General features: G+C 41.0%; 1 protein-coding gene across 1 annotated transcript in view; it reads right to left on the bottom strand.

Annotated features, from left to right (window-relative positions):
• LOC111229597 (contactin-1a-like) overlaps positions 1-26,210 on the bottom strand; it is a 64,084-nt gene that overhangs the window by 6,993 nt on the left and 30,881 nt on the right. The window contains exons 2-17 of the mRNA XM_022755989.1: positions 22,940-23,088; positions 20,891-20,929; positions 13,173-13,299; positions 11,956-12,134; positions 11,491-11,586; positions 10,230-10,436; positions 8,464-8,563; positions 7,930-8,105; positions 7,483-7,607; positions 6,858-6,975; positions 6,396-6,543; positions 5,340-5,467; positions 4,450-4,622; positions 3,460-3,583; positions 532-693; positions 94-243 (exon numbers count right to left, since the gene is read on the bottom strand). Coding sequence (XP_022611710.1) covers positions 94-243; positions 532-693; positions 3,460-3,583; positions 4,450-4,622; positions 5,340-5,467; positions 6,396-6,543; positions 6,858-6,975; positions 7,483-7,607; positions 7,930-8,105; positions 8,464-8,563; positions 10,230-10,436; positions 11,491-11,586; positions 11,956-12,134; positions 13,173-13,299; positions 20,891-20,929; positions 22,940-22,994 — 2,107 coding nt within the window. The 5' untranslated portion in view covers positions 22,995-23,088. The remainder of the gene's footprint in view (positions 1-93; positions 244-531; positions 694-3,459; positions 3,584-4,449; positions 4,623-5,339; positions 5,468-6,395; positions 6,544-6,857; positions 6,976-7,482; positions 7,608-7,929; positions 8,106-8,463; positions 8,564-10,229; positions 10,437-11,490; positions 11,587-11,955; positions 12,135-13,172; positions 13,300-20,890; positions 20,930-22,939; positions 23,089-26,210) is intronic.

The raw sequence follows: 26,210 nt of genomic DNA, 5'->3' as shown, positions 1-26,210 counted from the left end.
AGTGCATTTCCATGACCTTTCAAGTTATTCTGACTCTTTACCCCATACATCTTATTCACCCTATGTTAGCCTATAGTCAGGACACAATCTTACTTGCTTCCAGGGTTTTGTCTTTAGGTGACGGGCTGCTTGGCTCTCCTGTCCCAAGAGTGTTGGTGGCAATCACCCTGAACTCATATTCTGTCCAGGGGAACAAATCCACCACTGTGGCTGTCTCAGCATTGCCCTCTACATCTGCAGGAGCTAGAGAGAAATGCACAGATTTCAGCACTGAGCAGCACAGGTTGTGCTGTCCTGCAATTTAACAAAAATATCCTTAAAACAATAATGAAGTTCTGTTTTGGGAACCCATTCCTATATTTTAGTCTTGGAGGCATGACTACATTACAATTTAGCCATTTTTACGAGACATTAACTACCATGTAGGCCGACAATATCACTATGTGGCATGACCCAAATTATTATATCACCACAGTCAGCTCAGCATTAAGGTAGCAGTGTTTATTTGACCAACTAGTATGGAGTTCTCACACGTAGTGGCATTCTTCCAGACATCCTTTGAGAAGGAGTCCCTGTACTGGACAGTATATTTGGAGATGGGGTTGTGGTTGTCTGCTCCACGGCTCCACTGCAACGTCACACTCTTGTCAGTTTTGTTTATCAGTCGCACCCCACCTGGGGCACCGGGGGGACCTGGGGTGAAGAAAAGAATAAGAGACAACTTAAAAGTGGTGTTTGATGGGTGATGAGCACAAGTGTGGCTGCAGAGCTGTGTAGTAGGAATTCTCCACTTTGACTTGTCCCTCAGGCAGACAGTGACCTTTATCTTCATTCAAGCTCATGGAGAAATTCTTGTCAAAAGTCCTGAGTCATTTAACAACTTTTTATTTCAACATTTGCCTCCAAAATGACATGACAGTGTTTGATGCATATGGAACGCAGTACATCATCAGCCCTTACAATTCCTCTTGTTAGTGTCTTTTTAAGAGACATCAGCAAAGACTGATGGATTAAGGCATTAGAGCTTAGAGCCCATTGACACATATGAAGTGAAGCTTAAGCAGAAGCTTTTGAATCCAGTGTTTCTCTTGGTCCTCCTGCTCCTCTTGATTCTTCCTTTGAAACATAAAAATGGTCTAATAGAAAACCCAGACTGTGTCAGGGTTAGCCTCCCAACCCGCAGCATCAGAAATCAGCCAGGATTTACTTTTTCCAAGTCATGAATATGAGCCGAGACAAATAAGGCGATTAGACAGCCAAAGCTGGACAGCCCTTAAGCTTCAGCTCTCCTCTAAGAGACGGAGAGAGAAATCTAGTTTTTTATAATTCAATGTAAGGGATGAAATATTGCACAGATTTTTTTCTATGTCTGTACAATACTGTGCCATATGGATGAACGCTTAGCACAGTGTGTATTTGAACTGATAAGGTTCAGTGAGATACTGTATCCCAACAACCAAATTTAATAAAGTTTATGAATAGTTCTCCTAATTCACAGGCACTTAAGTTAACACAGCCACATTTCAACACTGTTCCAGGCGAGACTGTAACATTACGCTACAAAAACACACACACACCCATCGTACGAAAACAACTCTTCTCCCTATCTCAAATCCCTACTAATAACAAGCTACAGGTGCAGAGCTGTGTTGTTAGCTTCAACAATCTCCCGAAGCAGATCTGCTTCCTCATCTGCTGTGATAAATGGCCGTCTTTCATCTCTCCCTCACTGCGCCCCGGACTGCTGGCATTTGGCACTCCATTAGGAGCGGCCCTGGGCCTGTGTTTTGGTTCCACTCAGGGAGACGTCACAGTCAGCCGCTGTGCGTTCACCTGGCCGTCTGTCAACACCTGCTCTGAAAGCAGCAGCAGTGGCAGCACACCCAGGGCACAACAGGGATCACTGGCAACCAGATCACTGCAAGAGTTCTTGGTTTCCTATCTGAAGAGACCCTTTGTCCGCCAACGCTGAGCCTGTTTCAAGACCCGAGGGGAGGGCTGTAAGGCAAGCTCTCACTCATCAGGAAGTGGAGGGTGAAAACAAAGCCTGATGAATCATCCAGGAGGTGAAATACAGTAAATGACAGACAGAGGACTGCGGAAGTGTGGCAGTGTTTATTTTGTGCATGATTATATCTGTATATGGCTAAAAGAGCAAGTGCTGAAATCAACAGCACACCGTATCAAAATATTGTGTTGAGAGAAAGAAAATCCATCATGTTCTACATACTAGTCGCCAAACACTCACCACAATGCATTACACAACTAATAACTACAAAACACACTAGTTGCTGTAATGCTCTCTTTCTCTCTCTATAAAGTGCTACTTTATTCAGTTATAATGAAGACAAGTGGAAGCTGACACTCTATTCATAACAGTTCTTAATGGCACAGAAGCATTGCTTGTTCTATTCATTTTAATTAGGTGTACTGCTGTGTCTAACAATGCAACCACAGCAACAGCTTGTTATTAAAACTCATGCCAAAAAAAACATTCATACAAAAAATGTACAGTTTATCTTCTTAGTTGGCTAACTGGATGCTTTGGATAAATATGAGCTAATTTGCAATGTGCCAGCATTCAGCCAAACTATGTGATGTAGAGGCCAGGCACCAGCACATATGTCCTTGAGTTGAATTTTTCACTATTTTTGGAGAGGCTGTAGCCACTGCTTGGTGTCTAAATGCATCATCTTTGAACAGACAGTCTAGGTGGTAGTGGCAGATAGTTAGTGTTCGCTCTGTGTCTCTGTCTCCTGCATGAGGACACAATTCACTTCCTTCCATAGCTCCTTCCAGCTCTCTCTCTCTCTTTCTTTCTTTCCCATGGAGTCTCGGGGTTGACAGATTATCCCGCAGAACAGGCTACGGTCTGGTTACTCTGGAGAGATTTACTTCTCTTCAAACATGTACTGGACAACATACAGCACTTGTGCTGTCTGTCTCTGTCTCTTCCTCTCTTATTTTCACACACACATGCACTTTCCAGCTGTATATTAATAACAAAAATAAATAAAAGTTGGAGAAAATTCTAATGAGTAATTCAGGAATATGTGTCCGACAAACTTTGGTGTTCTTGTGTTCAGTTTAACAGACTCTATATAATTAAAGCTTTCAAATCCGTAAAGCATTTCTCTAGCTCATTAAATGCTGTCAGGGCAGTGTGTGTGTGTGTGGTTTGATCAGATTTGATTGACAGTACCCAAAAAAACCTATTGACTGTCTTATATAAATAAGAAAAAAAATATAAATACTACTTAATCCTGATTAGTGACATCACGACAATCCTGCTGACTTCAAACCAGTGAGGAGAGCACAGACAAAAACACAGAAACCTCTAATGTAAAAAAAAAACAAAACAAAATTGTTATAATTTTGGCAGAGAATAGTGTTTGGGCTTTTAAGACATTTATGTACAAAACTGTATGAATATGTATAACTGCACCAGTCATGACTCACCCCTGACGACCAGGTGGGCAGAGGCCGTGATGTTGTCAACGGGGGTCTGTGCGGTGCAGCTGTAGCGCCCGGCATGCTTCAGCTGGACGTTTTTAATCAGTAGCTCTCCATTTGAGCTCCCATTCTGCATAAAACAACAAAGCAGACAACAGCTCATTTAGGAGTGAACAAAACGTGATTCATCATGAGGCAAAGTGCTCCTACTGTGTGCCTGTCAAAAGGAAATGATCATGTTAGATATTTTCTCACTCAGCCTGAAACTCATCTGGAAATAAGCATATAATTATTTCAGTCACTTGCAAGACCAGAGGGACTGAAATATCAACCAATTAGGTGACGTGGACATGGGCTTCAGCTAAAGGGCTATCATCTCTTTCCCTGTCGAGAAACGTCAGGCTCCACACAACGTTGGCTTTAGACAGCACCGTCACTGTAAAAAGGTAAAACCACCACAGAAATCTACTTTAATTTACTTTAAATGCATGACTGCATTGGTTTTGCTAATACCACACAAACAGCATAAAGTGGAGCTGGACCCCATCTTTAGGAGGGGAAAATCCTCCTTGTGTACAAAAATGGGGAATCATCAATCATTATCATAATTTGGTGTTTGTTTAGCAGGCAGAGTGACAAATGAAAAATGCTGACCACTAGCTTACGGTTAGAGCTGCGCTAAGAGAGAGAGGGAGTATGTCATGTCAACAATAATGAATGTTAGCAGAAATTGCTATTTAACTGATGCACAATGCACAATTCCACTCAGGGAAGGAATGTGCAATGGCTGAGTCATATTCATTTAAAACAGGCCGTACTTTTCCATTTCAGGTATTCCAGTGAAAATACTACAGGCATCAACCCAAACTCAAATATGAATTGACATGGATGAACTCCAGGCTAAAGCTAAGAGTTTGTAGTCATGGAAAAGATGTGGCTACCATGTTAAACTATGATTATTTATAAAAACATGAACTAACCAATATGATGTCTTACCGGGGTACGTTCATAATGTTGGCCATCCTTGTGTAGGTCAATGACTCTGCCATCCAGGGACCAGATGAAAGTGATGTCCAAAGAGGGGTCATGTGACGCAGCACACTGCATCCAGGCATTTTCACCCACTTTAACGTCAGCGTTGGATGGTGCCAAGGTGATCTTTGTGGACTCTGGGGAAAAACACAAGAAGTAGAGGAGATCAGTGTTGATAAGTAAGAGTTCAGTCCAGCCTTTGAATACATCAGTCCAGGGTTTTTTTTTTTTTTTTTTTTTTTTTTAGAGGAGATTTGATTCAACAGAGTCAAGTTACAGGCAAACAACTTAAATGAAAAAGGGAATCACATAGTGGACGGATCTATGCTGTTTTTATGAAATAGGTGTAACTGTTCAATACATGCACATGTCCAGGAGAGGGCAGAAAAGAGCTGTATTTCCACTAAAAATGTCTGACAGCTAAAATTGAATGTCTTAAAAAATGACAAGCAAAAAAAAGCCCAAACCGATGTTATTATTTGCTATTCAATCAAACAATCCCGACATGTTCATAACTCAAGTTTATTTCTCATCTTTCATTGAACAGTGGTGAAGACTCATCTCTTGTCTCGTCACATCTAATCTAAAGCACTTCTCCTCTTGCCTTGGGGGGAAAGACCGAATATCTACCAATAGCCTGTAGCCTGTACACTGTCACTCTGCTCAGAGAGACATAATTCAACAACCGTAGACATTTGGAGGTCAGGAAGGTTTGGTGGGACAGAGAGTGACAGGAATGATTGCCAGCCACGGCTGACATTAGTCAAAGCAACACCAGCTGTCCTGGAAGCATCAGGAAAAAAAAGGCATAAAGAGAGTTGTCAATTAAACATTGTTCATTAGCTGGAACTTGCCTGTAACCAACAGAGAGCCGACGCTGTTGGCCTTGCCCCGGTCATTCTCTGCGAAGCAGGTATACCTGCCTTCATCTGCTCGCGTCACGTTGAGGATCTCCAGGCTCCCATCCTCCCAGATGAACACCCTGAGGAGAAAAAATAATTAATTCTTCACACACTGAAGTAAGAAAGAACTATACGGTATAAAATATTCAGCACCATACGAAGGTCAAAAGTCCATGCGAATGTTATTCCATGGATATGTGGATGATGAAAAATGATGAAAGAGCTCTGAATGTCTGCCAGCACTCTAATGGATATATGGTTCTCTGAGGAAAAAAAACAGTAAGTGAACTTGAAACTACTCAGCAAGAAGCAACATTAAATTGTGCTAAAGGCAAAGGCAACAATGTTTGATTCATTTTTCACTGCATATTTCATATTCATGCATGACAAACAGCATCGTGCCAAGCTGCCCCGTCACTACTCCACACCCTCTCTCACGCAGACGGCAGCCATAGAGAGAATGAGGAGGCATATACTGCATAGTAATTTGGCTGCTGCTCCTCCTGCTGCGCGTCCCACTGTGGTGAATGGGAGTGTGTGAGATGGGGAGAAGAGTTCCGGGGTCTCAGAGCTTCCAGACGAGGCTTTTTTGTGTGTCAGCGAGGAGCGCGAGGGTTTACACATCCAGTCTGACCAGACTGATGAGCTTGAGACTGAGCTTAATGTCAACCAGTGAGAGACGGCAGAGCGGTGCACAGACAAAAAACCCAAAAGATTTTGCTGTCATTCAGTATATAGGAGATCTACAGCTTATCAGAGCTTACTAGAGCTAAATCACTACTCTGTATGTGTCTCGCTAATAGTGAGACTTTACATTCTCAGATATTTGTCTTTGTGCTAATATGACCCAGATATGTCTCTCAGTCAGAAAAAGATTGATATTTGCATTAACTACTACTACAAAAAAAAACTCATCCATCATGAACCATCCACTCTGAATCAAGACAGACAGTATTTTCAGATCAGAAGACATAAGGAAGTGTGCCATCTTATCAAGAGACTGCTCACCTGGTAGAGTTGGAGAGCAGCTCTGTGTCTTTGCTCCAGGAGAAGGTTGGCTTCGGGGCTGCTTTGGGTCGACATTCGATCACCACCCGGCCATTTTTAGCTGCCAGGACTCTCTTCACTGGGTTGTGTTCAAACGTGGGAGCGCAGGCTGAGGAGGGACAGTATGGATTATTCATCACAAACTTAGTAGAATATGCATTAACTGCAGGCATGCATACATTTATGACACATTTTCAATTCATAAAAGTACTTATGTAAGCTATTGTGCATGCTACTATGAATGATCAATGTCAGTCAATTTTCTCATGTATGTGTTTTTGTTGCTTTTTCGGCAATATAGAAGTTATTTTTCTTAATAAAATCTGACATAGCACTACATACGTCCTAATGAGCTCCAGCAAGTGACCTTTAAATCTCTGATGCAGCCATTTGTGCTGTAGCTGCAGCCAAAGTTTGACTCACCAAACACACGCAACTCTGCATTGGCATAGATGACTCCATGGTGATTCTCTGCTTTGCACTGATACATCCCTGAATCATCAAACGTCAAGCTGCTGAACCTCATCTCATTCCTGTCAAGCTGTGGAAAATAACAGGAGTGTAACGTTAAAATATCATCATTCTACATTTCACCATTTTCATGCAGTTCAATTCTATTACTAAGCACAGGGGTTAAAATCAAACTGTTGATTGTTGACATCCACGGAAGTATAGATGACAATCAGTTAATTTGACTGGGAGGAGATTCCATTAATACATAATGATGTATCCAGCAGCATGTATCAAACAACCTCCCCCACTCGGCCGTCATTAGCTGCAACTCTCCTGGGTATTTTTTTTAGACCTGATGACAGTTGTTTCTATGGAGGGTTACACAACCCATTCTGGCTGGCACCCACTCAACAACAACAGATACTTTCTCCTGACATGATGTGTACCCACAGTGCCAGCTTCCTGTCACTGCTGTGCTACTGTAACATGCACACTGAACAGTTTCTATGAGACCTGAAAGAGCTCGCAGTAATTTACAGCTACAGTTAAAACGCTCAGTTATAGGACAATAAAGACTTATGAGTTTGAATATTACCGGTTCTCCATTTTTCAGCCAGTGGATGCGTGGTTTAGGTTTGCCACTGGCTACACAGGACATAGTGTACTCGCTACCGAGGTCTTTCTCTGTGCTGATGATGTGCTCCACCCACTCAGGAAAAGCTGCAAATGAGGAAAATCAGAGCTACAGTGTTTACAGAAAAATATGAGAAAACTACAAAGCTACTGAATAACCCTAAAGCCGATATGGGGTGATACTTAAAGCATTAAAGTAGTTATCAGTTCTAAAAAGAGAAACACCTGAGAAAGTGTGCTAGGTAGTGATAAGAATAGAGGGCTGGTGAATCTATCCCTCAGAGTGCCTTGCTGAGGATAAATGAAGCTGATAAAAGACTTTTTGTAAAACTTACATTTAAGTAATGTGCGTGTTCACTGACATGTTTTATAAGAACAAGGGTGGCATGGTAAACAACATACTTCTTACCTTCTACAGACACACGTGCAGTGTGGTAGTCCTTTCCTCTCGAGTTCACTGCCTCACACCGATAGGTGCCCCCGTCTTCAAACTGCACATTGTACAGATGCAGGTGAGCCCCTGCCATCTCGTGATTGGGTGGCATCGGTCCGTCTAACTTCTTCCAGTGGATCTCAGGGACGGGGCTGAGAGTGAGAAAGAAATTAAAATAATACACGAGACAGGTTTTAACTCGTAATACATAATATATATGCATCATTGCACTCGAGTCATCATCATTCTGAGACATGCTTTCTAAATGATTTAGCCCTGTGAGTAGGCAGTGATTCAAAGAGCTTTCATTCAGTCTATACTGCTGTAAATGTCATTATGTCATCCATGAAGGGTGAACTAATATGGTGTTTTGAGAGAGTGATACATCCCTATTATTATAAATTTTGTATTTGCGTTGTCAATAGTAAGTATGTATGTACTGATGTGCTGGGTCATTTAAATGACCTTATTTCATGCCACAACAATAACAGAATAAACCTTTTCACTTACTTCCCCAAAGCGAAACATTCCAAGGTGATGTTCTGCCCCACCAGAGCAGTGGTGTCTGGGAACTTGACATTGAGGTCAGCTGGGTATTTTCTGATGGGACCTGAGAGGAATAACAACAGGCCAGCATTATAGTTCATGTGCTAAACATATGTCTAGCTGCTAATCCTGAAATAAACAGTGGTTTGAAAATGACAAATTTGGTGTTAATTTTAACTTCAGTATCCAGGTTTGTCACAGTGCCCGTCATCAGTTTGTTGGATTGATGTTATCCCAGGAAGTTTTAGTAGCAACTTTATGAACTGTGTTTGTCTCTAGCATTCCCAAGATGGCAGATCTGCTAATTCAAAAATTTAACTTGTGAACTTGATTTTTGCCGTGGCGTCCAGATTTTTTGTTGTTTTATGTATAACATTGTGGAGTTCGATTTCTTGACATCTCAGCCACACGTCTGTCATGTCTGTACCGACTGAGTTACTGCAGCAGCTGAGGATGAACATGGTTCAGTTCATTTACCAGAGCATTTCTTCGGCTGATGGTTTCAGTTTAAGCAGGAGAGTAGCAATAATAAAACATATGATTTGTGTTGCCCGCATGACAGTATCAGTTGATTATATATTCACATAGTATCCAGGTTTCTCATCCTGGTCTCTAAAACCAGCTAGTGTTCACATGCTCAAACACATAGCATGCTGCAAAAACCAGATCATAACTGCATAAGTCATACACAAGGCTTTAAAAAAGCCTTGGCAACATGCAAAGATATTCACTCCCACACACACATGGACACAAAAACTAGTTAAATACAGGCCACATCATAGCCAGAAGCCATCGCATAATACAAATATGCATGAGAGAGCCCAAACAACTGTTCAGCTCACTTCCTAATCTCTCTGGTGGAACAAAACATTCCAGTTGTGATCCACTATTCAAGATGCATTTGCCACATGTGAAGTCGGCTTTAAGTTAGATGACTATGAAAGTAAACATTTGATGGATTCTGGGAAGACCCCTAAGGAAATTGTTAAAATGGGTGCCTAGTTTTACATAAGTGACTCTTACATCAAGCTCTGCAAAAACACAGAGCATTAACACACATAATCACATTGCTTCAGTTTCTGGTCTTCATCTCTGAGGCTGTTCATGTTCCAGTTCATTCTTCATAACATGCTGGCTCTGTCTTAAAGGAAGTCTCAGTCTACTTCTGAGCTAATTTGTCCCTGTAAATCTCATTCAAAGTGCCAGTGGAATGACCTTATCAAATTTAACACTATTGTTTGGTGCTTCAGCAGGGACAGGAGAAAAAAAAATCAATGCAGTATTTTGCTGCAACCAGGCAGAGTCACTTCTTGTCTTCCTGCTTATCTTTGAAACTCATCTCTTTAAGAAACGAGATACTCAGATTGTGCTGTATCCTCACACCTCATTTTGCTGGTAAAACAGTTACAGCCTGGATATAATTTCTTTTTTGTTCTGTAGGGACCTGTGTTCAATCTGTTTGTTGTACTTCATTGTTATACTGAGCTTAAGTACATTTTATACCTCGAGACACAGTGCGTCTCTGTATACTGCATTAATTGCGGTGCATTGCAAATGTTATTGTGGCCCAAGTCCCATTCTGTCTTTTATGTGCATCATATAAAATCAATGGTTGTAAATCTGAAGAACCCAGAAACCACAAACCACTGCTTGAATGTGATCATCATTCATGGAAAGGTCAGAAATAAGCAACAGGAAAGACAATGGGTGGTAGGAAGTGAAGTACTAACGTTCAGCCTGAGGCACTAGGGGGATGTAGTTGGAGAAAACGCTCTTGGAAATGGACGGGCTGGACGCAATGCAGGAGTAGTTGCCTGTGTCTGAGGAGTCCACCTTGGAGATATAAAGGTTACCATTTGACTGGGAGACAAAGCGCCTCTTGTCCAGTGGGATGAAGGTGGGAAATTCATTGAGGATCCATCGGAATGACAGCTCGGCTGCAGAGAAAGAGACACGACAAAACACCACCTGTCAATCAAGACTCTGGACACATAGCAACAGCTCTGGTAGGAGCCGAGGGGATTAGATGTGTGAGCTGACTCATTTTGAATAATCTGCACACATACAAAATAAAAATAGCACCATTCTTCAGCGCTGAGGGAAATGTATTATTCAAGCATCTATTGACCTTTCAGATGAAATCTTATAATTCTTTTAGCTGAGAGGCATAATGGAGAGCGACCGTAAGCACATTGCCTTGTTGAGGTAATTCTGACACTGTGGAGAGAGAGTTAACAATGCTTTCAGACTGTTGTGTTTATGGCATTTGCATTAGCATGAATATTAAAATTATGTGTACAGTTTTCTGGGTCGAGGGCTGTGGCTAAATAACAGCAAAAAAAAAAAAAGTTTTATTTAACCACGTTCAAAGCGTATGACATGAAAAAGCAGGAAAAATAATAAAATGAGGGCACATGCAGACCAGTACTAGAAGGGAAAACAAACAAAAACCTTTGTGATCACATATTAGATTGAACTAAATAAGAAAGATGAAAACGTTTTGTATGAGCGGGTGGAAATAAATCCAGCATGGGGGATGGATGCAAACTGAGAAGAAGCTTAAAAACTGATATTGAGACAGTGGAAGAATCAGTCATTATTTTTATACCTTGGAGAACATTAAGAAGGGCAATTCAATCCAAAGCCAACAGGGGACAAAATTTCTTTGGTTCATTTCATTATTTCACTAATTTGGTTCATTAGTCCAATAAAAACCCCAATGTGGATATAAAAAAGTTTACAGCACATTATGTCTAATGACTATTATACCAATCAAACTTTCATTTACATGTATGGGAAATGTACAATCTTCAGTCCACCTGACTTACACAGGCAACAGTGCTGTACAACTACTGTGCCGCTGTCTCATCCACCTGTTTATCAATCAGGTAATGCTACTACTGTAGTGATGATGCTACATGATGAGGGAGGTCGAACATAATCTTGCAGGAACACTTAAGCAGATGCACACTCAGCGATCACATGCTGTACCTGGATGATGTGGTGGGGGAGCGCAGAGCAGCACTGCCCCCTGTCCTTCTTTGACTTTCACCGTCTCCCTCTCCTCTGACGAGAAAAGATCGAGATCTAAGAGACAGAGAACAAAATCAATTGTAAGGCAGTTTCAGACTCAAGATCCACTCCAAATCCACTGTCTTATATTCACATTTGAGTTTCATAAACCCTAAACTAAAGTTTTACAGACTGCATAAAGTTGTGCCTTTGAATTGAGCTGTGGTTTCTAATAGAAAAGTACATTAGCCACACTGGCATTATGAAGTTAGACCATTCACAAATTGCACTTTCCACGCCACTTATGATATGTCCCAGCTGCCCTTGCAATTTCAGTGCACTTAATAGGCATGAAAACACAGCTCTAGGGCAGTTCTGTCTTAAGTCCGCATGGTACTGTACATCAGTGCAGCCTGCATGGCGGTTCACATCCGGACCACTTACATCCAAACTGGACGGAGCCCACTCGGCTGATGACTGTGCCGTACGTATTGGAAGCCATACAGGAGTAATTTCCTTCATGTGTGGTTTTGATGGGGTTGCTGATGACCAAGTTGCCTCCGACTAAACTGTAGTGGCTTCCCTCTTCATTCAGATCAATTCTCATCTTGTTTAGCTTCCACCTACAGAAACAATAATTGGGGTCAGTACAATAGTGCATTCTGAAAGCAGCCAGTGTCAATGTATATAGGAGGGTATAACCACTATTTGCCTATATTCAAAATTGTCGACAAATGGTTTGTTTTACATGCAGCACCACAAAGGAGGATATTGTCAGGTAAGTTGTTTGATGCAGTGACATGCAGTATTTTAATTGCATGTGGCAAACACCTGACATATGGCCCTGATAGGCAGGGCATAATCTACCCAGGCTGGATTACAGACATAGATCTGTCTTGCAATACACCTCTGCAGACAGTGAAAGACTTTACCAAGATCCACAAACTGGAAGCTGCTCTATATGAAGGCAAAAACAAATTTCATGTTTGGAAAGGCATAACGGACTGTACTGTGGTTGAACCCTCTTAAATACTTAATACCAGCTGTGGTCAAAGCTAATTCCTTTCCCTCTGACATCTAATTCTGGGCTCTCTGACAGTGAAACTGATTTGGGGGATGCTGAGCAGTATCATTTACATATATTTACATCTAAATTGAAATGGATCATGTAAAACACTTTAAATTTGGAGCTGCAAAATGAGATGGAGACATGATGGCAATGCTGTTTATGCTACAGCTGCAGGAACATCTTATTTTTTTATTAGGTTTTCCTAGCGGTGTCCTATTTTGACATTTAAATTATTCTTGGTATGAGAAAAACACAAACATCTGTGTTAACAAAATGATTTGTGCAGATTGTTTAACAACAAAATAAAAAATATACGGTGGGTATGTTTCTGGATGGTCATGCGCGCGCGCACACGCACACACACACACACACACACACACACACACACACACACACACACACACACACACACACACATATCAAACCGTGGAAGGTTAAGATAGTCATTTTTGTGACATTGCCATTTAGAGGCAGACTCTCAAACTATGGGGTCTGCGACTATGAAAGAGCCTGAGAGATGGCGAACCATAGGAAGCATACAGAGTGCACAGTGGGCAGTAATGAGACTGGGTTTATGGGTAACATATGTTACTTGTATTTGGCAGGTGGATTGGCTCGAGCCCGGCAGTTCAGGGTGATTTTGGCCTCCGGCGACTCCTCGGGGTAGATGGTATCCACCGGCTGCTCCTCAAACACCGGCCCGTAACCTGTGGCTTCGTCTGCAAACAACACCAGGGTAAGTAACAACAAGCTGGGTCAGACTTACACACAGGAAATATCAAGGTATTCGAGCTCGGCATCTGGCTGGCAGTTCTGGGGCAGTTTCATCAAAAAAACAAGACAGCTGAGTTCAGATGGAACACAAACTAAAAACATACTGACTAGATAGTGATATTGCCCCTCTGAGGACCTGTCTTTTAACATTTCAGCAGTTTGTGGGTTTCACAGGCACACACCTCTAATGCTTAGTGGCTGGTTTCCGATAAATCCTGGTTGTATCTTTAACTAATCTAATCTTTGCAAAGACTCTCTTTCAAGCATTGTTGAAGAATAATAAGCCCATGCTTTATTTCAAATCGCAACATCACACTCATTATGACAGAGATGTGCTCACTCAGGTGCCAAACCACACTGACACATTCATCTGTTGCCGGTGGATATGATATTATTACAAGCTAATACAAATCCGGGAACTGGCAATGCTAACTTGATTTAGCATAATCCAGCGACCTTTCTTACTGCATTTGTCATCCTCAGTGCTGTGAAGCAGTTGTATAGGCAAATCCAGAGAGAGGAGTCTTCTTGATGAAAATGCCTTTCTTGGTTCAATCTGCCTGTTACACCATCAACGCAAACGTACAATTAGCCCCAATTACTCATTAAAATCAGACAGACATTATGAGCTGTGGCATGAATAAGACATAAACACAATGCCAATCTATGAATAAGCAATGAGCCAAAAATGTTCCCAAACGCTGATTATTCTCTCAGATCAAGAGTGGTGTGTAGGTGACTGCAGGAATACAAATGTGAAGCGTGCGTGTGAGTGTCTGCACGTGTGTGTTATTCCCCTGCGTTTCTGAGTTCTAAGAGAGCACAGCTGACACCTCAATGGGGAGAAGCTCGCTCTTTCAGACAGTAACATCCTGCTCCTATTCCATCCTTCCAAGTGGGCCTGCATTGGCGCTTAGGATTCACTTCACTCTGAAAATGTCATACTGACAGTGTGCAACCTTTACAAACCTGCATAAAAGACTTGTATTCTCATAATGTCCTGTCACCTGAAACTATATTCTTATAACTCACATTTACTACATTTTTGCAGAATGAGAAAATAAAGCAAGAATCATATATATTCCAGCAGTCAAACATCAATGTACAGTAATCTCCAAAACTGACAACCAAGTTTATCGTCACTGAACCAGTTGCATATTTATCTGCCTCTGCTGTCAGGAAGCTAAGGAATTAAAAGTTTCATAATCCTTACCACTATGAAAACAGATTTACAGCCACACTAGCACGTTAGCAGTACCCCAGATAGCCAACCAGGAGGCAGCAATTAAGATGTTAGGAGACAGGATCCACTCCCACCCTCACACACTCCAGCAGCCAACCGTGTGCAAGTGCTTGACATTGATACAAATCCCAAGGACTCTGAATTACTGCTGGCTGAGAGAGAATTAAACATACTATAAATGGGGCATTGTGGGGCTGATGGAAGGCAAATTAAGTGAGAAACTATGTTCTGGGAACAAGGGAGAAAGAAAAAAGAGCAAAGAGAAACTGAAACAAACGGGCGCACAAGGATGAGTAAAGGGAATATAGTGACCCTATTCTACTGTTGGACTTAAGTTGTTCTGCATGAGTGTCAAAAAAATGCTTTACATGTAAATATGAAATATAAATGTGGGATGGGCTGGAGGAGGAGAGTCACTGAGGCTCTGGAGCTGTGCTGAAATAGCAGTTGGAGTTTAACTCGGAGGGATGAGTGCTGGTGCCGTTCCTATCCATTCCCTGTAATGTAGGATGTGACAGATGGTGGAGGGGAGTGTTAAAGCTGGCCACATAAGGCCCACTGCCTGGAGACACACACAGGCCTCTTACATTCCCTCTGCCTCCTTTCACTTTTTCTCAGTCTATCTGTCTCTAACCCTCTCTGGCTTTCCTCTGTCCCCTCTCCATCTCTCTAACCTATATCCTGCAGTCACACTCTGCTCCTCTTCCTTTACCTTTCCTTTCACACCCTCTTCTCTTCTAAGGTTCTCGTAACTCTTTAGTTAACCATGCTAGTGGCTAGGACAACGGTGCTTCACTTTGGTTGAGATTGAAATGTATAAACAACTATTGGATGGCTTGCCATGAAATTATGTACAGACACTCAGGGTTGCCAGAGGATAAAGCCTACTGATATGGATGATTCCCTGACTTCTGCTCTCGTGGCACCATGAGGTTGACATTTTTGGTGAAATGTCTCAACAAGTATTGCATGGATTGACATGAATTTATGTTCCCCTCATGATATATTGTAACAACTTTAGTGTTCCCAAAATTAGTATTATTATTTTTTAAGATTATTCTTTTGGCATTTTTCTTTTAATTGGACATGAAGAGGGAGACAGCAAGCAAGAAAGGAGAGGGGGGCATGACATGCAACAAAGGTTCCAAGTTCCTAGTACGTAGTGTGTATTGCGTAGTATCTGCTGTACAATACAGCAGATACTACGCAATACATCTAATGCCATCATCAGGTCAAAGTTTCATTGTGTCCAATACTTTGGTTTATGACCAAACACCTGCAAAACTATAGACATTCCCATCAGCACCTGCTGTACTTTGTGTTTAGTGCTAATTAGCAAACATTAGCATCTTAATGTGCAGAGTATGGATAGTTAGCATGATCAACATCATACCTGCTAAATATCAGTATGTTTGCAATGTCATTGTGAGCATATTAGCCTGGTGACTAGCATTTAGCTCAAAGCACCACTGTACACAATAACAGCCTCACAGAGCTGCGAGCATGACTACAGTGGACTCTTAGTCTTTTTTTCTCTAATACTTGAGTCATCACTCTCTCCCTCACAGCTTCCCACTCTCAGTTAACTAGCAGTTTTATTATCTCTCCTAATCTGTGTGTGTCTCTCTCAGGTTCTTCTTTTTCTTCAAATCCTTTTGCTGTTTCCTGTTTTGGCTCTACTTGACTGTGGATACAATGAGTTGCCCTGTTCAACCGGCAAGTAATTATTTACACAATAGTCAACGTAGACGTGTCCCCTCCCATGCACATGTACAAAAACACAAAGAAAGAAAGATGGACAGTTACTCTCTGTACAAAAGGGGGAAGAAAGACACACAGATACAGATACACACACAAACCCACACACCCACGCACGCACGCACGCACGCACGCACACACACACACACGCGTTAGTCTAGAGGCCATCAGTCTCCAGGGCCTGGTGGAAGTGATCTTCTTCAGGATGGACTTCATTATCAAATACAGACTCCTATTCAGCTAAAGACCAACTAAAGTTTAGACTGTCACTTGAATGTGAAATACCATACAGATACAGGGGGATGCTATCTCCCCCACCATCAGTTTAAACAGAGACATCAATAATTCATTGAGGTATTATGTGCATGACAATGATTTGTTCATTTGAAATTGTATAATACCAGTAAACATACAACATCTGCAATCTGTCCAACTTGTTCATTTCTTTTCTTTTAAAATGTCTTTCTTTTTCATTTCCAGCCGTTTCAAAGGTTGCAGCTTCCTTTTTGTAAATACAATATTTTCACAATGTGTTTTTGTTTCACATCTAAATAGTCACATAATTACTCAAAATCCCAGAGGAACTTAATCCTGTGATGAATTCAGCCTTGCACACAGCTGTGTGTTTTAGCTACATCTGCAGCATGGTTTGTTTGCATGACCAAGAGAGTGTCCAAGTGGGACAGATAACATATTGTTTCCTGGAGGCGCCAAACACAGTGTAGCAATAATTACCCACAAGCCCCTGAGCCACACAATGAGGCATGATAACAGACAAATTGTCCCTGGAGTGAAAAAGTGTAATGTTTTTAATTTTCTGTATTAAATAAATAATATTAAATTATTACGTTTCACTGCAAGCCCAGTTATTTGCAGAAGTATGTGCTGTGTCTGTATGTATATGCTCAGTGTGGTGCCAGCTGTGTTATAACAAGGGATATCAAAGAGAATCATTCTCTGAAATGGCAGCTGGAACAGAGGTATTCAAACAGGACATATTAGGTTTTCACAATCCATGACGGACATTACAAAACTGAGTACACCCCTGTGCAATATCACTAACAAAGGAAATTGGTGTTTCAGACAGTGCGAAGGACACTGTATGTAATTAACCTCTATGCACGGCATCCAAGAAGAAAACCATTATTCACAAAGCAGCACAAAACTGCAAGAACTGCCAAAGGACATGAAAAGAAGTGTGATAAATATTGGCAGCACATTCTTGGTCAGATGAAACCTGATGGGGTCCAGCATGCTTGGCGTGGACCTGGCCAGGACTACCACAGAGACTGCACAGTGACAGCTGTGAAACATGTAGGTGGGGCTGCATGAGTGCAAAAGGTGTAGGGGACAAGACATTTATAGATAGCACGATGAATGCAAGTTTGTGTAGCCAAATACATTCTTCCTACATGTCAATGATCCCACACTGTAAAAATCTGATGAGTTTTTAAGGAAGAGAAAAGTGAAAACGATAACCTGACCAACTATGTCCCCTGACTTGAATCCAATTCAATACAATCCACGTTTCATCACGTTACAGGCATCAAAATGTCCAAAGAACCACTTCTGCAGCATTATTCACTTCTCTGCTGCTGTGTGTTCTAATCACCAAAGCATCTAAAACCATAAATGCACTGCAGGTGCTCGAACCAACACACACGTGCTCACAAGCTCACAAGTCATGCCTGGGGACTGAAGTGGAAGCAGTTTATGGATAGGGATACACCGAGGTAATGCAGGGCCAGGAGTTACTGTGGAACTATGGACTGAGTTGGTGGTCCCTTGTGACTAAATGACAAAAATAATGTAACTGACAGAAGAAACACAATTTTATAATGACACTGACAACTGTGTTTGACCAACATACATGAGTTACATCATGAAAGATACACAATCTGCTTAGTTAAGGTCTTAGATGTTAGATTAGGTCTTAGCTTTTTAGATCAGTGTTTGAAACGCACTGAACGTCGGAATGAGCAGCTGAGAGATGGTGGCTATTGACATTTCGATACTTTTTTAATGCAGACCATTAAAGGCTACAGGGACTGACTGGTACTAAAGAGACAGATAGTGTGATGGACATTAACATTGCTATGCGCTTAATGATAAGCAGTTCGCTTGTAAGAAAAAAGAGGGATTCTGCAGTGTGTCCCAGCTGGAAGGCAGCCTACACAATGTTCTGACCTTTGAGGAGCTTGGTATCAACTGCCTCCTCCTATGACTGCGCCTTCATCTTTGTCCAAGTTTGACAAAGAGTTCAAAATTATAAAGCATAAGCAGCACAGTCTCACATGTTTCAGTGTTGAGTGACCTTAAACAGTGTAGTCTAGTGTATCACACTGATGTGTGCATCATCAAAAGCAATCAGCAGAGCCCAAGCAACATCCTGCTGTGTTGTTCCTGCAGACAAGTGGAGATAATGTCAACATGTCCAGGAGGTGACAGTCCACACAGGCACACAGGCTGTGAAAATCATCTGCTGTTGATGCTTCATGGAGAAGAAAGGGGAATGAATGGGTAGAAAACAGAAGAAAAGAAAAAAGAGAGACAACCACAAAAAAAGACTCTTGTCATTACTGGTTCCACCAACAATTCAACCTGAATGCAGCTTGTTCCCAAGCAACGAATCAGCAAGCCGTCTTTTTTCCATTTATCCCTTGCTGACAGCTGCCTCCATGGGACAAATATCATGCAGATAATGCAAAAATTAAATAAACACACACAGTAAAATATTTAAACTTATGAACAGAGATCTGCTTTTTGATTTGAGCTTGAGCTTGGAGCATTTGATTTTCCTTTTGCCAGACACTTGACTTAAAGGAACAGTAGGACATTTTGGGAAATACATTTACTCACTTTCTTGCCAGTGGTTAGATGAAAAGATCAATATGGACTATTTCTGGACTACTACTTGGCCTGGAACAAAGACTTGCTTGAGTCTCAGCTGGTTGCCTGGCAACCATACAGTGATGCCACGCCAAAAATTAGTTTGGCACATAACCCACTGTAAAACCCCTACTTGTTGTTTATACACGATTTTTGAACAACTGAGTCAGAACTTGTTAATTACTGAGCTTTAGAGGTGCTGTTAAGTGGATTGTGTTACCATTGGACAAACACACACACGCACACGCGCACACACACACACACACACACACTCACTCACTCACTCACTCACTCACTCACTCACTCACTCACTCACTCACTCACTCACTCACTCAGTGTATGACTCAATCACACAGCCATACAGTGCATTATTTTTCCTCCTCTGTCCCATCTATCAACCTCACAATGAGGCATGGCAACTGTAATTCTGGCTTTAATGACCATCCTGGATTCCTTTGCCCAGTACAGTGCAATGTCTTGGACTGTCCCCATTAATGTACATTTCCAAGTAGGAGAAATCCAGAAATAGCAACCGTAGAAAGAAACATGACCTCCAGATAGATTTTCATTTGTCCTGTCCTATTGTAGACCATGGGAAAAGGAGGAGCCGTCTGTCACTGCATGTCCCTTAACAAATCCTGACAGGCGGATACTATTGTAGTTTTACCACCTCAGGGGCTGGAATGAGCAGAAATGGGCAGCTGAAGCCCATTTGGAGCTGATATACTTTTTTCTTTGGTTTTCATTGTAGTTCAGTACATGAGTTTAACAGCAGAGTAGAAAAGCTTCAATGATTAAGGAGGAGGTATACTTCTCAATGCCATATTATCTCTCTGATATTTTATAATTTAACTTTGCTTCATTGCTCTTTAGTTGAACCTGCCAAGAGGAGTGTATTTTCTTTGACAAGGCATTGCATGTAGTGTAGTGCGTAAGTTTTTCCCCAATGTTTGGTTGTCTAGAATTATAGGAACAGCATCAGGAGCTGATTAAAATGTTTAACAAACACAAAGTTGTGCAACAGATGTCCCCTCTTCTGAACTGCATAATGTCTTTCTGAGGAAATCTAAAACCCTGTGATGATGTACATGAATAAACAACTAGGTTGCAAAATGGAGTGTTACTCCACAGCAAAGTTATGCCAGGTCACATGTGAGAATGATTTTGAAAGAGTAATGTAATAAGCAACCAAAAGTCACTGGCCTTATTCTTCTCAAACAGATCTAGTGGTGTAGCCTTGACTATGAATCACAGCTTCCTCCAATGAACACCAAGGCCACAAGCTCATTAACCTGCCACTGAATAGGTGCAGCTTCTTTGTCTCTGGTTTGAAGACTACAAATCAAACGGAGAGTCTTTGAATTTTGTTGCTATCCTATTTTTCACATTTCACGTTTTGTGGTCTTGGTTTGAATGAGCAGCTAGAATAAATATGTTCATAAAAGTAAATTGCTTGTCGACCCACTGACCTTTCTAGTTATTAAACACTCTCTGTGACCTCCTGGTCAGCCTCAACCTCGAAACCTTATTACCACCGGTGTAACATTTTATGAATATTTTCTGGACATTAAAACTTTGTACACTTGTGAATGGATTTTAAAAAATGCATGAATTTAAGGTGGAAGCTCTTCATTACATTTCCTTACCTCTGTAAAAGTCAGGCACCTCCCCGTGAAATGATGCATCTGTAAGAAAGGACATTATATCAGCATTTTGAACCATAACGCTGCAAACGACTCCTGATTTCAATTACTTCCTCTGTTCTTGACTACAGGTGAATTCCTCTCATTTCTCACAGGATACAACAAGAAAACTGATCAAAACCTTTTATACACCATTATGAAGTCTCTTCAGTGAGGGGCAGGTGTTTGATAGAATTCCATTTTTGCTGCTGAGAATGTGATGAATGGCTGGAAAACCAGCTTTTTGGAACGAAAGATTACCTTTACTGTGAAATCCACTACATCCTGTCCTTCACAATACAATACAAAACTAAAAAACTTTTGTGGTTGGCCTTGAGGGTTTAATAACTTATGGTACATTTAGAGAATGGAGAAGACAGTCATACCAGCCGGATGATTAAACAATAACTATGACGGTTAAATACTCTCTGTCTAAGAATTACCATGGCCTGGCTGAACCACACACACTCTATGCTTTAGTTGTAGGGTAGTGTGTGCTTGACTTTTGCTCTGCTGTCAAAACATTAATGTCACATTAGCCATCAAACTTTATTCTTGTTGGGGCTAAACAAAAATGTCAAGCCAATGTTCTCTACCCACAATAACACCCTGAGTCTGCTGGTTGGCTGCTGTCTGTTTAGATAGAGCAGCCATACAGAGTTCAGCCCTGTGTGAGCTGTGCGACCGTATATGTGCTGTTGATGTATGTTTATCTGCCCATTCCTTTTCTGTAGCTGTATGTGAGAGCATTTCCAACAGGATATTCTGAGCTTTAGCTGCAGTGCTGCCAAAATCTAAGCTGCGAAGCTACAAGTACCTTCCCATATGAAAAACACAAAAGAGAGAAAGAAAGATAAATCTCCTCAGTCTCAAAGTCTGTTTGAGAAGGATGTGGTGAGAAGCCAGAATTCCCAATCCCAGCTCCCATTTTTTTTTGGTTCATGTGAAATCTAGTCTGAAACAAGTGTGAACAGCCCCAGGTATGGGAACACAGCGGAGGTCGTATCTTTTTTAGACAGGTCATTTTCAGGCCTGCTGTTTTCTGTCCACTTTCCTTTGTTTCCAACACAGATGATTGCACAACGAGATCACAAAAAAAACCAAATGAAAACCTGCAAACTCAAGGACCTCCAAGCGCATGATTGCCCAGCCTGGTTTGTCAGATATATGTTATCTTTGCCGCTTTTCCTACAATTTATGCTCCTTTTACAGCCGGCCTTGGTATGTATCTAATATCTTTCATCGAGTCCTGATTTAGCTAGTTTGCATTACTCCTGACATTAAAACACATCTTCACTGTAGTCAATAAAAACAGATTTCTACGTTAATCCTCGAGGCACAAATCACTTCTAACGTCATTATATTCACTATGTTGAGGTAGTGATTAGCAGCTTTTTGACACTTTGTCTTTCCTACTCCCCATTCACGAGTCCATTGGCAATCCAGTTTTGATGAATATTTTACTATCCGAGTTGTCTGCCACCTGTTTGTTTTTCATGCATCGTAGTTGGAGCCACCAATCAAAATTTCTCTATTTCTGTAGCCGCTGTATCGCAGACACATTGCACAGACTGTTAGTGCCAAATGAATCTTTGCGAACTGGATTTTTGAATCGTTATACTTGATGAAGATAAACAGCATACAAGTAAAACAGTCGAGTTAAATGAGCAATGTCCTTTTGAATTCTCAGTGCTGTTCACTGCCAATGTTTGAAAAGCAAATTCTCAGAGAGCAAAGTGTTCCCACTGCTGAACTAATTACAACATTTTATGTAGCACTGATGCCAAATAAGTACAAATTTGTTATTTACATGTTTTTTATTTCAAGCACTGAGTTGAAAAATGTAATAACTATTACAGACATAAAAACATTCAACAGTTATATGTAAGTAGCATGACTGAATGTAAAGAATGATTTTATACATGTGATGCTTTCATCCAACAGCAGTGATACAGTACCTCAAAATATCTTTTCACACATTCTGAGAATGAATTTAGCTGATGTGCTACTGACCTGCAGGGGAGAGTGAGAGGACCAGGAGATGGAGGAGCAGGGTGAGGTGCAACATGATGCTGATGTAAGAACCACCTGGTGGGGTTACAGCTAGAAGCTCGGCTGATGGAACATTAGCAGGACATTAGCCTGGATTTCCTTAAAGAGACCTAAGAAAACAGGAAGAGAGAGAGAGATCGTCACATGAAGAAAATAAAAATCTTACAGAAAATGATGTTAGCTAAAACTTTGAATATACATTAATATGATAAAACCTCCACTGCAATTCAGAGAATTTACCACAGTAACAAAATATATAAACTGGCAGCGCAAAAAGAGGCTGTTGACCATTTTTTAATCCAACAAACCAATATTTATTGTATGAGATAAATAAAAATCTAAGAGCACGTTAATGCTAAATATGCTTCTTGTGCATCCATCCATATATTGGATCTTTCTTATAATATAAAACCACAATTAAAAGGCAGGGACCCCTTACCCTAACCTGAATATAGTACATTCCTATTGTAAAACCAGCCGTTACAATCTGTGTGTGTGCAGAGCTGCAAATAATAATAACTTTCATTACTGACTAATCTTTTTTCAATTGAATGATCAATTGGCTGTTTGTAAAATGTGCAAAGCTAGTAAAAAAAAAAAAAAAAAACATTGTGTGAAAGTTGAGTTTCTAACAACATTTTTAAAGTTTTTACTGTTTTTTCAGTTGTAAATTTACTTTAATAGTCAATTTGTAAAATCATAGAAAACAGAATAAAACCACAAGGCGTCATATTTGAAAGGATGCAAACAGAATATATCTTCTTTATACTTGCTTCAAACAATTTACTCTCAAAAACGTTATTGATTAATTTTTTATTTACAGACTAATGGAATATCTAATCATCTCAGGATTGTCTTAATGGCACTATCCATTAAAGGAGACATCTGTCTCATATGGAAGGCTAACTGTGTATGTAAACTGTGTCAGGATCAACCTGTGTCGTAGCATAGGACAAGCTTCACCAACCAAAATGCACAGCGCTGCAGCAACTTAGCCGTGTCTCTGCTTCCTGCCAGCCTCCAAGGCACAAGCTCTTTGATTGGTTGCCACCTGATGATTGACATTTGGACAGTTGCCAGAAGAAATCCCGTGTATTGGTTTAGTCAAGCAGGCAATTTGATGCTCACTCACTGTTCCCATGATGTTAACACCACACCAGGAACCACCAGCGCAACACTGGCTATCAGCCTCATGCCCAGTAACACAATATGAAAAGCACCAGCTGTCTGAGTGTGGACGCACACTGTGCTGACAGAGACAAGAGGAGGAGACAAAGATCATTGCTCCATAATGGTGGAGAATATTCTCCATATAATTGATATTCTAAATCAGATCAGACTGAAAATGTTTCATGTGTTCTGAATAATCTGATTTATAAAACAAAGCATGCCCCCCATTACAGAGGCAAATATCCTCAGACTGAGACAGGTCTAGAAGATAACTGTTTCAGCAATTTCAGCTTATAGTAATAGGAGATTCTGAAACAATCTCGCCCCAAAAACAGTGAAAGAATACTAATGTGGTCAGATGAAGGTCTCTCTCTTAGATGGACCAAGGACTTTTGAGTGATGCTCAGAAGTAATTTATTCCCCAGCTAATCATTTAATTAAGTATTACGCCAAAAGAAAGAACCTTCAGGGAAATTATATGGGAAATATGTCACATTGCAGGTAACAGAGCAAATTCTTAGCATCAACATCAAGTCTCTTGACATATTAAGAGCTGGAGAAGAAATACTGTAAAAAAAAAAATCTCTAATTTACACCATATTTTTGTCAGAATAAGTCAATTTTACTCTTAATGTCTTTTCAGTGTGTGTTGACCAGCAGACTGTCAAACTCACAACCAAATGGAACACCTCATACATTCAAGCAAACCTGTCCATTCATTCCCAAGTTGTGCTCGCCTGGTGTGTTGATTAGAGTGTAATTGAACATGAGGCAGATACTATTGATTCTTTGTGCACAGCCTGAGGTATCAGCTGGCGGAGACTCAGAGGTGTGACAGCAGGATTGAGATCTCACAGTCTCCAGAGTAAATGAAGTCTGAATGGATGATAGAAGAGAGTCGGTGTAATATTCCAGCTTTGCATGACGCAAACAAAATCACATTTAAGAATAAACATGCAAACACTGCCAGACAAAAACGAATTAAGAAAAACGGGGAAGAATTACTGTTCAACTATACCACACACACAATAAGTTGGACATAATGTCCGAGCTGTACAGCTGCAGGGAAGCAGTACAGAGGAGATTTCATTTTCACGCTGGCCTGTATCCTAGCAACACCTTTCAAAAGGAGCAGTTTGTGTGCTGCGGGGGGCCTTTTGTGACCGGCAATGAAACTATGCAAACACTCATTTTAATCTGGAACAACACTGCTGTTGTGGAACGGAGACCTAGGGTGCTGTTCTCATCTATTAAAGACATTCATCTCTTGCTGTCTTCAGACAAAGAGATGAAAAAATAAGTTTATTAAGACTCTTTCCCTCTCATTCTCTACTTCACTCTGCAGCTACATTTTTACAGTAAGTATAATTTCTGTAACTCATAAATCATAAATGATCTTAATAGATGCATTTAGGAGATTAGGGGAGATGACAAGGAGCCTCATTATAGCGTCACAGTACATTGTGAAAGGACCAATCCCATATATCCCATTAAGAAGTGTCATTGAATTGATATACTGTAAGAAACCATCAGACCGGCACCACACAGAAAGGCAGCATGCTCTTATAATCAGTATTAATGGGGCCTCCTACCTCTCCTGTCCTATCTTAGCAGCCAGAATGCACGTGATGAGAGTGCTCCAGTCATCACAGTAAATCACAAGGCCCAGACGTGACAGCCCTCAAACAAGGCCATTTCTTCTCCCCCATAAATCACACCCTGGATGTTGCCAGAGCTATTACTGCTTGTGGTTTGATTTTGGTGGTTTTTCTTGTCAAGGTTTTTTTTTTCCTCTCCCAGCTTCATTTTGCTGGCTGAATTTCAATCTCTTTCTCTCGCTCCCATTACTCCCATTAGAATTCTCAACCTCATTACTCCGAAATCAGAAATCATATTACACCGAGCGGAGGCTGCTGGGGGCAGATTTTGGGATTTTACTGTTGCACTCTGATGACCAAATCTGTGCTTTTTATCATGACCCCATAACCCCCTTAGGGCATTATGGGCTCAGCGAAAGTGAGTAAAAACCCCTCCTTTTCCGTGCTTGGCCTGATGCGAGCTG

This window comes from Seriola dumerili, unplaced genomic scaffold (genome assembly GCF_002260705.1).
Source record: "Seriola dumerili isolate Sdu_G_001 unplaced genomic scaffold, Sdu_1.0 BDQW01000242.1, whole genome shotgun sequence".
NCBI lineage: Eukaryota > Metazoa > Chordata > Actinopteri > Carangiformes > Carangidae > Seriola > Seriola dumerili.
This window is presented reverse-complemented; position numbering and strand designations above follow the sequence as displayed.